This window comes from Ornithorhynchus anatinus, chromosome 1, assembly GCF_004115215.2.
Source record: "Ornithorhynchus anatinus isolate Pmale09 chromosome 1, mOrnAna1.pri.v4, whole genome shotgun sequence".
Classification (NCBI taxonomy): domain Eukaryota; kingdom Metazoa; phylum Chordata; class Mammalia; order Monotremata; family Ornithorhynchidae; genus Ornithorhynchus; species Ornithorhynchus anatinus.
The window spans coordinates 183,559,156-183,572,829 of NC_041728.1; the positions used below are offsets into that span (position 1 = coordinate 183,559,156).

At 63.7% G+C, this 13,674-nt stretch overlaps 1 protein-coding gene across 1 annotated transcript; it reads left to right on the forward strand.

The window, feature by feature from the left end:
• Positions 1-1,178: 1,178 nt before the first annotated feature.
• On the forward strand, positions 1,179-12,884 carry DDX18 (DEAD-box helicase 18). Its single transcript, XM_029059523.2, has 14 exons — positions 1,179-1,290; positions 2,919-3,053; positions 3,335-3,475; positions 3,760-3,895; positions 4,573-4,673; positions 6,339-6,538; positions 6,635-6,749; positions 7,590-7,729; positions 8,848-9,009; positions 10,202-10,354; positions 10,460-10,573; positions 10,769-10,825; positions 12,351-12,528; positions 12,633-12,884. Exons 1-14 carry the CDS (start codon positions 1,179-1,181, stop codon positions 12,779-12,781), a joined length of 1,893 nt encoding a protein of 630 aa, XP_028915356.1. The 3' UTR covers positions 12,782-12,884.
• Positions 12,885-13,674: the final 790 nt, after the last annotated feature.

Genomic DNA, 13,674 nt, shown 5'->3' on the forward strand with positions numbered 1-13,674 from the left:
GAGGCTGGACAACGTTTCCAGGAGAAGGGGGAGGTTCAGCGTCCAAGGTGGCCGAGGAGGTTTAGGAGAGACAGTTAAAATAACATAATATTTGTTAAAATGCCATCTCCTCCAAGAGGCCTTCCCTGACTAAGCCCTCATTTCCTCTTTTCCCTCTCCCTTCTGCGTCCCCCTAGCACTTGGATGGCTCCTGTAGAGAAGCGGCGTGGCTCACTGGAAGAGCCCGGGCTTGGGAGTCAGGGGTCATGGGTTCGAATCCCAGCTCTGCCACTTGTCAGCTGTGGGACCGTGGGCAAGTCACTTAGAACAAAAGGTCACGGGTTCTAATTCCGGCTCCACCACTCGTCTGCTGTGTGACCTCGGACAGGCAGCCCGGTGCAGCGGGCAGAGCCCGGGGCTGGGAGTCAGAAGGACCTGGGTTCTAGTCCCGCTGTGCAGCTTGTCTGCTGCGAGACCTTGGGCGAGTCACTTAACTTCTCGGTGCCTCGGTTACCTCATCTGTAAAACGGGGATTAACCGTGAGCCTCATGTGGGACAACCTGATGACCCTGTATCTCCCCCAGTGCTTAGAAAAGTGCTCTGCACATAGTAAGTGCTTAATACCAACATTATTATTCATTTCTCTGGGCCTCAGTTTCCTCATCTGGAAAATGGGGATGAAGACTGGGAGCCTCATCTATCTGTTGCTGAACTGTACACTCCAAACGCTTAGTCCGGTGCTCTGCACGTAGTAAGCGCTCAATAAATACTATTGAATCAATGAATGTGGGACCACCTGATGACCCTGTGTCTCCCCCAGCGCTTAGAACAGTGCTCTGCACATAGTAAGCGCTTAACAAATACCATCATTATTATTATTCTGATTCTGATTAAGTGGCAGAGGTGGAATTCGAAGCCAGGCCCCTCCATCGCCCAGGCCCAGGCCCCGACCGGTAGGTAGAAGTCCCGCCCCCCGTCGCCCGGGGTGACCGCTCCCGGAAGTCCCGCCCCCGTCGCCCGGGTGACCGCTCCCGGAAGTCCCGCCCCTCCGTCGCCCGAGTGACGGCCCCAGGCCGGGCTCGCCCCGGAAGCGCTTGCCGGCGGGCGGGGTCAGGCGCGCGGCAGCTTCCGGTCCGACGCGCCCATCGGCCGCGTGAGGGAGGCCGTGAGGGGGAGCCCGCCCGTCCGGAGCCGCCGTCATGTCTCACCTGCCCATGAAGCTGCTGCGCAAGAAGATCGAGAAGCGGAACGAGAAGCAGCGGGAGCGGAACCTCCGCAAGCGGCAGCAGGAGCAGCAGCAGGACCCGCCGGGTCAGCGGCCGGGGCCCGGTTATCGGGGGCGCGCCCCGATTATCCGCGCGCGTCGCGCGCCCCGATTATCCGCACCCCCGTCGGCGCGCGTGGATTCCTCGGTCCCGATTATCCGTGCGGGGGGACCCGAGAGCGATTATCCGCGCGCGGGCGCGGAGGCCCCATTATCCGGGGGGTGGGGGGCGCTGGGCCGATGTATTGAGCGCCTCCCGGGTGCGCGCAGGGCACTGGACGGAGCGCCCGTGGCTCAGTGGAACGAGCCCGGGCTTTGGAGTCAGGGTTCATGGGTTCGAATCCCGGCTCGGCCACTTGTCGGCTGTGTGACTTTGGGCAAGTCACTTCCCTTCCTCTGTGCCTCAGTCACCTCATCTGTAAAATGGGGATGAAGACCGGGAGCCCCACGTGGGACAACCCGATTCCCCTGTGTCTACCCCAGCGCTTAGAACAGTGCTCGGCACACAGTGAGCGCTTAACAGATACCAACATTATTATAAGGTGGTCATGGGGTTCCTTAAGTACCAACCATGTGCTAAGCACTGGGGGAGACAAGGTGGTCGAGTTGAGAAGCAGCGCGGCTCATTGCCAAGAGCCCGGGCTGGGGTCGTGGGTTCTAATCCCGGCTGCGCCACTTGTCAGTTGGGTGACTTTGAGCGAGGCACTTCTCTGTACCTCAGTTTCCCCCTCTGTCAAAGGGGGATGAAGACTGGGAGCCCCACGTGGGACAACCCGATCACCTTGTATCCGCCCCCGGCGCTTAGAACGGTGCCTGGCACATAGCAAGCGCTTAATACCACCACAATTATTAACCCAAGCCCAGTCCCGCGTGGGCCGCAGGGTTTTTAATCCCCATGTGACAGAGGAGGTCACCGAGGCCCAGAGAAGTGAAGGGACTCGCCCAAGGCCGCACGGCAGACATGGGGCAGAGACCGGGGTTAGAACCCATAACCTGAGGGCAGAGACCGGGACTAGAACCCATGACCTGAGGGTAGAGACCGGGATTAGAACCCATGACCTTCCGACGCCCGGGCTCTATCCGTGCTGCTGCTTATTGTGGGCAGCGAGCGTGTCACCTCTCTACCAATTTAATAATAATGATGAGGTTGGTATTTGTTAAGCGCTCACGATGTGCCGAGCACCGTTCTAAGCGCCGGGGGAAGAGACGGGGTCCTCGGGTCGTCCCCCGTGAGGCTCCCGGTCTTCGTCCCCATTTTCCAGATGAGGTCACGGAGGCCCAGAGAAGGGAAGTGACTCGCCCAGAGTCCCACAGCTGCCAAGTGACAGAGCCGGGATTCGAACCCATGACCTCTGACTCCCAAGCCCGGGCTCTTGCCACTGAGCCGCGCTGCTTCTTGTCTCGCCCTCTCCTAAGCGCTCTGCATGTAGTGAGCCTCGATAAATACGATCCGTTCATTCAGTTGTATTTCTTGAGCACCTACCGCGTGCCAGAGCACTGTCCTAAGCGCTTGGGAGAGTCCCGTAGGACAACCAACAGACCTATTCCCTGCCCCCAGGAATAGAATAGAAATCAATAAGTTAGAGATTTATCGATGGATGGCCCAGAACCGTGCCGCTGCGGGGTGGTTGGGGTCTTGACCGCCGGCCCCCCCCCCCCCCGCGTCTCCCCACAGAGGCCGACGGGCCGGAGCCGGACCCCGCCCCGCCCGCGCCGGCCGCCGCCCGCACCCGGGACCACGGCCCCGGCGACCCCGGGAAGAAGAAGAGGAAGAAGAAGAAGAGGAAGGCGGCGGCCGACGAGGAGCCAGGTGGGCGGCCGGACCCCCCCCCCCCCCCCAACGTGACCCCCGGCCCGCTGGGCGGCCACCGCCTCCCCCGGCCCGCCGGGGGAGACCGAGGCGGGCCCACACGCCCCGGAGAACCCCCCTCCCGGAGGGGGAGACCGAGGCCCGGGATGGTCAAGAGCAACTCTGGGGCGGCGGGGGGCCGGGAGCGGGACGCGGCGGCGCCGAGAACGGCGTTTGGAGCGTAGTGAACGCTCAACGGGTACGGTCGTTATTGTGATTATCATCTCCCCCGCCCCTCTCAGAAACCAAGAGGGCCAAGCCCGGGGAGGACGAGGAGGACGGGCCCCGGGAGCAGCCCGAGATGGAGGCCGAAGAGGAGGGAGAGCGAGACCAGAATCCGGCAGAGGCCCCCGAAGTTCCCGGTCTGCCCCTGGGCCAGACGGGTAACGGCCAGGTTCCCCCGGGGGCGGGAAGTCACGGGTCACGGGTTCTAATCCCGGCTCCGCCGCCCTACGGGGCCTGACGCGTAGTGAGCGCTTAGCAGATACCATCGAAATAACGATAATAAAAACCGGTGCTCGGCGCGGCGCCCACCGGGCGCCCGGTCAAGCTCTCCGCACACGGGCCCCTGCCCCCAGGACGGTGCCCCGCCCCCAGTGGGGGCCCATTTGGTGGGCGCGTACCGAGTCGCTCTCGTGCGCGTTCACGTGTGTGTCCGCGTCCCCAGGGGCCTTCGAGGACACGTCGTTTGCCTCCCTGAAGGGCCTGGTCAGCGAGAACACGCTGAGGGGCGTCGCCGACATGGGCTTCGCCAACATGACCCAGATCCAGCACAGGAGCATCCGCCCCCTCCTCCAGGGCAGGTGAGAGACGCCCCCAGGAGCGGGGAGGCGACGGGGGGGGGGGGGGGGGGGACGGGGGCCCGGGACGGCGGGAGAGGGGTGGGAGGACCCGCGGCGGCGTCCCTGCCGACGGACCACCGATTAGAGGCGCGGCTCGGTGGCAAGAGCCCGGGCCTGGGAGTCGGAGGTCGTGGGTTCTAATCCCGGCTCCGTCCCTCGTCCGCTGGGTGACCCGGGGCGAGCCGCTCCGCTTCTCTGGGCCCCAGTTCCCTCTTCTGGAAATTGTGTGAGCCCCACGGGGGACCGCCCGACGACCCCGGATCTACCCCAGTGCTTAAAACGGCGCTTAGCGCGCAGTAAGCACTCAACGAGGATGGGAATTATCATTAAGGGTCTACTGTGTGCAGAGCCCTGGGCCGAGCACTGGGGGGAGGACGATAGATCCGCTGGCCTCCCACGAGGGGCTTCCGGTCTCCCGGTCCCTCTAGATGAGCTGGTTGCGGGCCGGGAATGCGTCCGTTGGTCGTCGGGACGTCCTCTCCCGGGCGCTCGGTCCAGCGCTCTGCACACAGTCAGCGCTCGAATCGAATGAACGGGGAAATGGGGGCGTGGCCAAGGGTCACCCCCGGGCGGATTGGTTGGGGGAGGGGGAGGCCGGACCCCCTGAGCGGCGCCCTCCCGCACCCCGCACCCCGCAGAGACATCCTGGCCGCCGCCAAGACGGGCAGCGGGAAGACCCTGGCCTTCCTCATCCCCGCCGTCGAGCTCATCTACAAGTTGAAGTTCATGCCCAGGAATGGTGAGGACTCCCCTCTTCTCCCCCACCGTCCGCCCTGCCCACCAGCCCACTCGCCCCCCCTGCCCGCCTCCCCTCATTCCCCTGCCCCTCCTGCCCCTTCCCTTTCAGTCAGTCATATTTATCGAGCGCTCACTATGTGCAGAGCACTGTATTAAGCGCTTTGGAAAGTGCAGTTCGGCGACGGGTAGAGACCATCCCTGCCCGACGACGGGCTCACGGTCTAGAAGAGGGGAGACGGACGACAAAACGAGTAGACGTGGCTCAGTGGCAAGAGCACGGGCTGAGGGGTCAGGGGTCATGGGTTCTAATCCCGGCTCCGCCACTTGGCAGCTGTGTGACTTTGGGCAAGTCACTTCACTTCTCTGGGCCTCAGTAACCTCATCTGGAAAATGGGGATGAAGACTGGGAGCCCCACGTGGGACAACCTGATCACCTTGTATCCCCCAGCGCTTAGAACAGTGGTTTGCCCAGAGCAAGCGCTTAACAAATACCACCATTTATTTCTTGTATTTATTCACCTCTTGGAGCCTCAGTGACCTCATCTGGAAAATGGGGATTAAGACTGTGAGCCTCGCGTGGGACAACCTCCTCACCTTGTATCCCCCACCCCCAGCGCTTAGAACAGTGCTCGGCACATAGTGAGCGCTTAACGAATACCAACATTATTATTACTATTATCACTATAGAGTTATAGATTAATTGAGCCCTTACTGTGCAAAGCAAAAATATGAGTCAAAGCGTGACTTAGTGGCGAGAGCCTGGACTTGGGAGTCAGAGATTGTGGGTTCCAATCCCGGCTCCGCCACTTGTCTGCTGTGTGACCTGGGGCGAGTCGCTTCACTTCTCTGGGCCTCAGTTCCCTCATCTCTAAAACGGGGATGAAGACTGGGAGCTCCACGGGGGACAGCCTGATCGCCTTGTATGATGATGGTATTTGTTAAGCTCTTACTATGTCCCAAGCACTGTTCTAAGCACTGAGGGGATACAGGGTGATCAGGTTGTCCCCCGTGGGGCTCCCGGTCTTCATCCCCATTTTACAGATGAGGAAACTGAGGCCCAGAGAAGTGAAGTGACTCGCCCACAGTCACACAGCTGACGAGCGGCGGAGCCGGAATTAGAACCCAGGCCCTTTGACTCCCAAGCCCGGGCTCTTTCCACTGAGCCACGCTGCTTCTCTTGTTTCCCCCTCCAGCGCTTCGAAGAGTGCTTGGCACATAGTAAGCGCTCAACAGATGCCATTATTGTTAGACCGTGAGCCCGTCATTGGGCGGGGATCGTCTCTATCTGTTGCCGAATTGTGCCTTCCAAGCGCTTAGTCCAGTGCTCTGCACACAGTAAGCGCTCGATAAATACTATTGAAGCAGCGTGGCTCAGTGGAAAGAGCCCGGGCTTGGGAGTCAGAGGTCCTGGGTTCGAATCCCGGCTCCGCCACTTGTCAGCTGGGTGACCGTGGGCGAGTCACTTCACTTCTCTGGGCCTCAGTTCCCTCATCTCTAAAATGGGGATTAACTGTGAGCCTCACGTGGGACGATCTGATGCCCCTGTGTCTCCCCCAGCGCTTAGAAGGGTGTTTTGCACAGAGTAAGCGCTTAACAAATACCAACATTATCATTGAACGAATGAATATGGTTATTATCCCCCCCCCCCCCTTCCCCAAATGGGCAGGCACGGGCGTGGTGATCCTGTCCCCGACGCGGGAGCTGGCGATGCAGACGTTCGGGGTGCTCAAGGAGCTGATGACCCACCACGTCCACACCTACGGCCTCGTCATGGGCGGCAGCAACCGCTCCGCCGAGGCCCAGAAGCTGGCCAACGGCGTCAACCTCGTCGTGGCCACCCCGGGCCGCCTCCTCGACCACATGCAGGTGCCCGGGGGGCCGGACCGGGGGGGGCCGGGGGGCCGGACCGGGGGGACCCGGCGGGCGCTGACCGACCACCCCCGCCTCCCCTCCCGCCCGCAGAACACCCCGGGCTTCATGTTCAAAAACCTGCAGTGCCTGGTCATCGACGAGGCCGACCGCATCCTGGAGGTCGGCTTCGAGGAGGAGATGAAGCAGATCATCAAGCTGTTGCCCAGTGAGCGGCGGTCCCGGGGGGGGGGGGGACGACGGAGCGAGGGAGACGCCCCCCGGGCGCGGACGGTCTGCCCTGGGGAGAGGGCGAGGGACCGGGTCGGGCACGGCCCCCAGGGAGCTCTACCGAAGCGGCGTGGCTCAGCGGCAAGAGCCCGGGCTTGGGAGTCGCGGGTCGTGGGTTCTAATGCCGCCTCCGCCGCTTGCCAGCTGGGTGACCTTGGGGCAAGTCACTTCACTTCTGCGGGCCTCGGTTCCCTCATCTGGAAAACGGGGATGAAGACTGGGAGCCCCACAGGGGACAGCCTCATCACCTTGTATCCCCACCCAGTGCTTAGAACGGTGCTTTGCACAGATTAAGCGCTTATCAAAGACCAACACTATCATTATTCTCTGTGCCTCAGTTCCCTTCTCTGTAAAAAAAAAAATGGGGACGAATAGCGTGAGCCCCACGAGGGCCAGGGACCGTGTCCAGCCCGATTTGCTTGGATCCACCCCGGCGTGCAGTGCCCGGCACAGAGTAAGCGCTCAACAGCTAGCATCGTGCTTATTAATACTGTGTGAAGGGCACTGTGCTGAACGCTTGGGAGAGGACAAGAGAGTTAGGAGACCCAGTCCTTGCCCTCAAGTAGCTGACAGTCCACCACTGGAGCACTGAACTGAACGCCCCTGCGGAGGCAGGTCAGCCGCCCCGAGACCTGAGCCGGTGTCCCCGCGGTGTCCTCGCGGTCGCCCTGTGGGCAGGGAACGTGTCTGTCGATTGCCGCGCCGTCCTCCTCCGATCGCTCAGTCCGGTGCCCTGCGCACGGCGAGCGCTCCGTAAACAGGACCGACCGTCCCGCAGGGCGGCGGCAGACGATGCTGTTCTCGGCCACGCAGACGCGCAAGGTGGAGGACCTGGCCAAGATCTCCCTGAAGAAGGAGCCCCTCTACGTCGGCGTGGATGACCACAAGGATGTGGCCACCGTGGACGGCCTCGAGCAGGTTCGGGGCCGGTGGGGAGGGGGCCGTCGCCGTTCGCCCCCTGAATCTCGGTCAGTTCCGCCCCCCCGCCCCGATCGATCGGTGCTCTTCATCCGGCGTGCCGAGCGCCGTGCCGAGCCGCCGGGGAGAGGTCGGCGTAGGCACGGTCGCCGCCCCCGGGGAGCTGACGGTCCAGAGGCAGTCGGTCGTATTGGTTGAGCGCTTCCTGTGTGCGGGGCACTGTACTAACCGCTTAGGAGAGGGCAATGAATGTGTCCTAGACACATTCCCTCCCCACGAGGAGCGGACGGACTAGAGGGGGAGGCAGACGTCAATAGAAATGAATAAATGAGGGAGGTGGACGTAAGGGGTGCGGGGCCGGGAGGGGGGATGAAGAAAAGGAGCGCGTCGGGGCGACGCGGGAGGGAGCGGGAGGAGAGGAAATGGGGAGGCAGTCAGGGAAGGCCCGTCGGAGGAGGTGGGCCTGCGGTAAGGCTTTTGAAGAGGGGGAGAGTCGTCGTCTGCGGGATGTGAGGAGGGAGGGCCTTCCGGGCCAGAGGTGGGACGGGGGTCGGCAGGGAGACGGGCGAGCTGGAGGGGCAGGGAGGAGGTCGGCACGAGAGGAGCGGAGCGTGCGGCCCAGGGTGGAGGAGGAAGGACGGGGCCACCCCACGGACGCCCTCGAAGCCGACGGTGACGAGATTCCGTTCGATGCGGAGGGGGCTGGGCAACCCCGGGAGGGTCTCGAGGAGCGGGGAGTCGTGAACCGAAAGTTCCTGGCGAAAAACGATGCGGGCGACAGAGTGACGTCAGGACCGGAGTGGGGAGAGACGGGAGGCGGGGAGGCCGATGCGGGAGTCAGGGCGGGAGAGGAGAAGGGCTCGGAGCGGCGTGGGAGCGTTCGGACGGGGCGGATTTCCAGCGACGTCGCCACACTGGAACCGACGGGACTTAGCGACGGACGGATGGAGCGTGTGGGTCGGACGAGGGAGAGGAGTCGAGAACGGCCAAGGCCGCGGCCCGTGAGCCGGGGAGGGCGGGTGGGGCGGCCCGGCTCGCTCTCCCTCCACGGCCCCCCGAGCCCGGCCCCCTGCCCGCCCGGGGCGGCGGGGGTTGATGCGAGCGCCCGTCTCCGGCAGGGGTACGTGGTCTGCCCGTCGGAGAAGCGCTTCCTCCTCCTCTTCACCTTCCTCAAGAAGAACCGCAAGAAGAAGCTGATGGTCTTCTTCTCCTCGTGCATGTCCGTCAAGTACCACTACGAGCTGCTCAACTACATCGACCTGCCCGTCATGGCCATCCACGTGAGTGACCCCTTGGTCCGCTCGGGCCCCCCGGGCCCCGGGCAGAGACCGGGAGGGCCACGAACGAGACGCGCCCAGAGGCCGGGCCGGGGAGTCCGAGGACGTGGGTTCCGACCCCGGCTCCGCCGGGCGACCGCGGGCCAGCCGCTTCGCCGCTCCGGGCCTCGGTCACCCCGTCCGGGAAATGGGGGTGAAGACGGCGAGCCCCACGTGGGACATCCTGATGACTCTGTATCTACCCCAGCGCTTAGAACGGTGCTTGGCACAGAGTCGGCGCTTAACGGATACCGTCAGCGTTCCCTGCCCACAGTGAGGTCACGTGAGTGGCCCCCAGTTGTCCTCCCGTCTGGCCATCCACCTTATCGATCAAGGATGACGATGACGGTGTTTATTCTTAACAACAATAGTGGTATCTGTTAAGCGCTTAGTATATGCCAGGCACTGTACTGAGCGCCGGGGGGGGGGGGGGTGATGATGGTGGTATCTGTTAAGCGCTTACTATGTGCAGAGCACCGTTCTAAGCGCCGGGGGAGGATACAAGGTGATCGGGTTCTCCCCCGTGAGGCTCCCAGTCTTCATCCCCATTTGACAGACGAGGGAACTGAGGCCCAGAGCAGTGAAGCGACTCGCCCACGGTCACCCGGCTGCCAAGGGGCCGAGCCGGGATTCGAACCCACGACCTCTGACTCCCAAGCCCGGGCTCTTGCCACCGAGCCACGCCGATGCAAGCAGATCGGGCCATTTGTACATTCTAAGCGCTCGGTCCAGTGCTCTGCACATAGTAAGGGCCCAATAAACGCTACTGAATAAATACCATCGAACGAAAGGCCCTTGTCCCGGATGGGGCTCCCAGTCTCGGTCCCCGTTTCCCGGTGAGGGAGATGAGGCCCAGAGGGGTGAAGTGACTCGCCCCAGGTCACACGGCAGACAGGCGGCCGAGCCGGGATTAGAATCCAGACCCTCCGACCCCCAGGCCCCGGCTTCGTCCGCCGCGCCGCTCATCGAGCGCTCACCCGGGGCCGAGCGCTGCGCTGAGCGTGGGGGAGAAGGCACCGTGACGGAGCTGGCGGTCGGTCAGGCTCCCCGCCCGCAAGGAGCCGGGGGTCCGAAGGGTGGTCGCGGTGGGTCGGCGGGTATCTCCCGCGCGCCCGGGTGAGGACGGGAATCGCCCTAAAGCCCCCGCGTTCCTCAGGGCAAGCAGAAGCAGACGAAGCGGACCACCACCTTCTTCCAGTTCTGCAACGCCGACTCGGGCATCCTGCTGTGCACGGACGTGGCGGCCCGCGGCCTGGACATCCCCGAGGTGGACTGGATCGTCCAGTTCGACCCCCCGGACGACCCCAAGGTGGGCGGCCCCGGCCCGGGAGGGGGGGGAGGCGGGGGGGAGCCGGGCGGGGGTCGCGCCCTCCCGGGCCGGCCTTGACCCGGACGTCCGACTTGCGGCCGGCAGGAGTACATCCACCGCGTGGGCCGGACGGCGCGGGGCATCGACGGCCGGGGCCACGCCCTGCTGATCCTGAGGCCGGAGGAGCTGGGCTTCCTGCGCTACCTCAAGCAGGCCAAGGTCCGTGGGGGCGGAGCGGGACGCGGGCCGGGGGCCGCGCCAGCGTCCGGAGACGATAACGTCGGGATCTGTTAAGCGCCTGCTGCGCGCAGGGCCCCGTTCTAAGCGCCGGGGGAGATCCGGGGGGAAGGAATCACCGGACGCGGGCCGGGCTCCCTCCGGCCCCCGCCGACCTCTGCCGCCGTCCCCCTCCAGGTGCCCCTGAGCGAGTTCGAGTTTTCCTGGGCCAAGATCTCCGACATCCAGTCTCAGGTGATAAGGGGGAGGATCGATTACGGTACGATTCCCAAGCGGCGCGGCTCAGTGGAAAGAGCCCGGGCTTGGGGGGGGTCGGAGGTTATGGGTTCAAATCCCGGCTCCGCCCCTCGTCAGCTGTGGGACTGTGGGCGAGTCACTTCTCTGGGCCTCGGTTCCCTCGTCTGTAAAATGGGGAGGAAAACTGAGCCCCACGTGGGACAGCCTGAGGACCCTGTATCTCCCCCAGCGCTTAGAACAGTGCTCTGCGCATAGGAAGCGCTTAACGGATACCAACGTTATTATTATCACCTGAGCGCTTACTAGAGAAGCAGCGTGGCTCGGTGGAAAGAGCCTGGGCTTTGGAGTCAGAGGTCATGGGTTCGAATGCGGCTCTGCCACTTGTCAGCTGGGTGACCGTGGGCAAGTCACATAACTTCTCTGTGCCTCAGTTACCTCATCTGTAAAAAAAAAATGGGGATGAAGACTGTGAGCCCCACGCGGGACAACCCGATGACCCTGTGTCTACCCCAGCGCTTAGAACAGTGCTCGGCACATAGTAAGCGCTTGACAGATACCAACATCATTATTATCACTAGGCGCCCGGCACTGTTCTAAGCGCCAGGGTAGGTCCGGGTTCATCGGGTCGGACTGGGTCCCCGTCGAGCGTGGGGCTCCCGGTCTTCGTCCCCATCTGACAGGTGAGGGACCCGAGGCCCGGAGAGGTGATGGTATTCGTCGAGCGCTTACTATGTGGCAGGCACTGTGCTAAGCACCGGGGTGGATTCGGCGTCGTCAGGGTGGACACGGGCCCCGTCCCACGTGGGGCTCACAACTCTTCGTCCCCGTTTAACGGATGATGATGATAACGTTGGTATCCGTTAAGCGCTCACTATGTGCCGAGCACCGTTCTAAGCGCTGGGGTGGATACAGGGTCGTCGGGTTGTCCCACGTGAGGCTCACGGTCTCAACAGATGAGGGACCCGAGGCCCAGAGAAGTAATAATAATATTAATGATGATGATGAAGCGGCGTGGCTCGGTGGAAAGAGCCCGGGCGTGGGAGTCTGAGGTCACGGATGCGAATCCCGGCTCCGCCGCTTGCCAGCTGTGTGACTTGGGGCAGGTCACTTCTCCGTTCCTCGGTTCCCTCATCTGGAGAATGGGGATTAAGACCGTGAGCCCCACATGGGACAACCCTGATCGCCTTGTATTCCCCCCCCCCCCCCCCCGCAGCGCTTAGAACGGTGCTTCGCCCATAGTAAGCGCTTCACAGATACCACCGTTATTCGCCGAGCGCTCACGACGTGCCAGGCAGTGTACCGAGCACCGCGGTGGGCACGTCGTCATCGCGAGGTGGGACGCGGTCCCCGCCCCTCCCGGGGCTTCCCGCTCTCCCCGTTTCCCAGAGGAGGGAACCGAGGCCCAGGGAAGCGAAGGGCCTCGCGCGAGCCGGGATTAGAACCCAGGTCTCCCCGGGCCGGGGCTGGACCGGCTAAAGGCCACGCCGGCCACCCCCCGCCGGCGGCGCGCGCCTCTCTCTAGCTGGAGAAGCTGATCGAGAAGAACTACTTCCTGCACAAGTCGGGCCAGGAGGCCTACAAGTCCTACATCCGGGCCTACGACTCGCACGCCCTCAAGCAGATCTACAACGTGGCCAGCCTCGACCTGACGCAGGTGGCCCTCTCCTTCGGCTTCAGGGTGCCCCCCTTCGTCGACCTCAGTATCCTTTGCGGCCGGGGACCCGGGGGGGGGGGGGGGGGGGGGGGGGGGGGACCCCCGGCCCCCTCCGGTCTCGGGTTATCTTTCCGTGACCCCGCCCCGAAGACGTCAACGGCAGCCAGGGCAGGAAGCCGCAGAAGCGCGGGGGCGGCGGAGGCTTCGGCTACCAGAAGTCGCGGACGGTCCAGAAGGCCAGGATCTTCAAGCACGTCAGCAAGAAGCCCCCCGCCGACCGGCGCCAGTTCGCACACTGACCCCGGACGGGGCGGGGACGGGGGGGGGACGGGGGGGGGGCCGGCGGCCTGGGTTGGCCCCACCGCCCCTTGTTTTTCTAATGAATCGCTACCTGGAACCATTTGGCGGCCGCTGATCTCTCCGCCTTCCGGCCCGACTCCCAACGGTGGGATTTATTGAGCGCTCACCGCGGGCCGGGCACCGTGAATCAGGCACGTTCCCTGCCCCTTGCAGCCCCCCCCCCCCCCCGATTCATAATAGCGAGGGTATCCGTTAAGCGCCCACTATGGGCCGAGCACTGTTCTAAGCACCGGGGTGGAGACGGGGTGGTCGGGTTGTCCCGGGTGGGGCTCACGGTCTCCATCCCCATTTGACGGGTGAGGGAACTGAGGCCCAGGGAAGCGAAGTGACTTGCCCGAGGTCACCCAGCGGACGAGTGGCGGAGGTGGGGTGATTCTCCCGACTCCCCCGGTCTCCCTGCCCCCCTGAGCGGGCCCTGGGGGTGACCCCCAAAGACCCCCCCCCCACCCACTCCCCAGTCTCACCTCTGCACAGGGCCAGGCTTTGCTGTGTGAGGAAGGTGAAGAGCGGGTACTTCCCGGGTGCCAGGCACCGTGCTGAGCTGCACGGCGGCGGGGATAGAGCCCGGGCCCGAGAGCCCGGAAGGTTGTGGGTTCTAATCCCCACGCCGCCCCTCGTATCCGCCGCGTGACCTCGGGCAAGTCGCTTCCTCAACCTCAGTTCCCTCGTCTGTAAAAACAGGTGAGGATTGGGAGCCCCACAAGGGGCGGGGACTGTGTCCAACCTGATTTGCTTGTATCCAGTACGGTGCCTGGCATATAGTAAGCGCTCAACGAATACCATTCTTACGATTATTAAGCAGCACTGGGGCCGATAGAGAATATACAAGTCG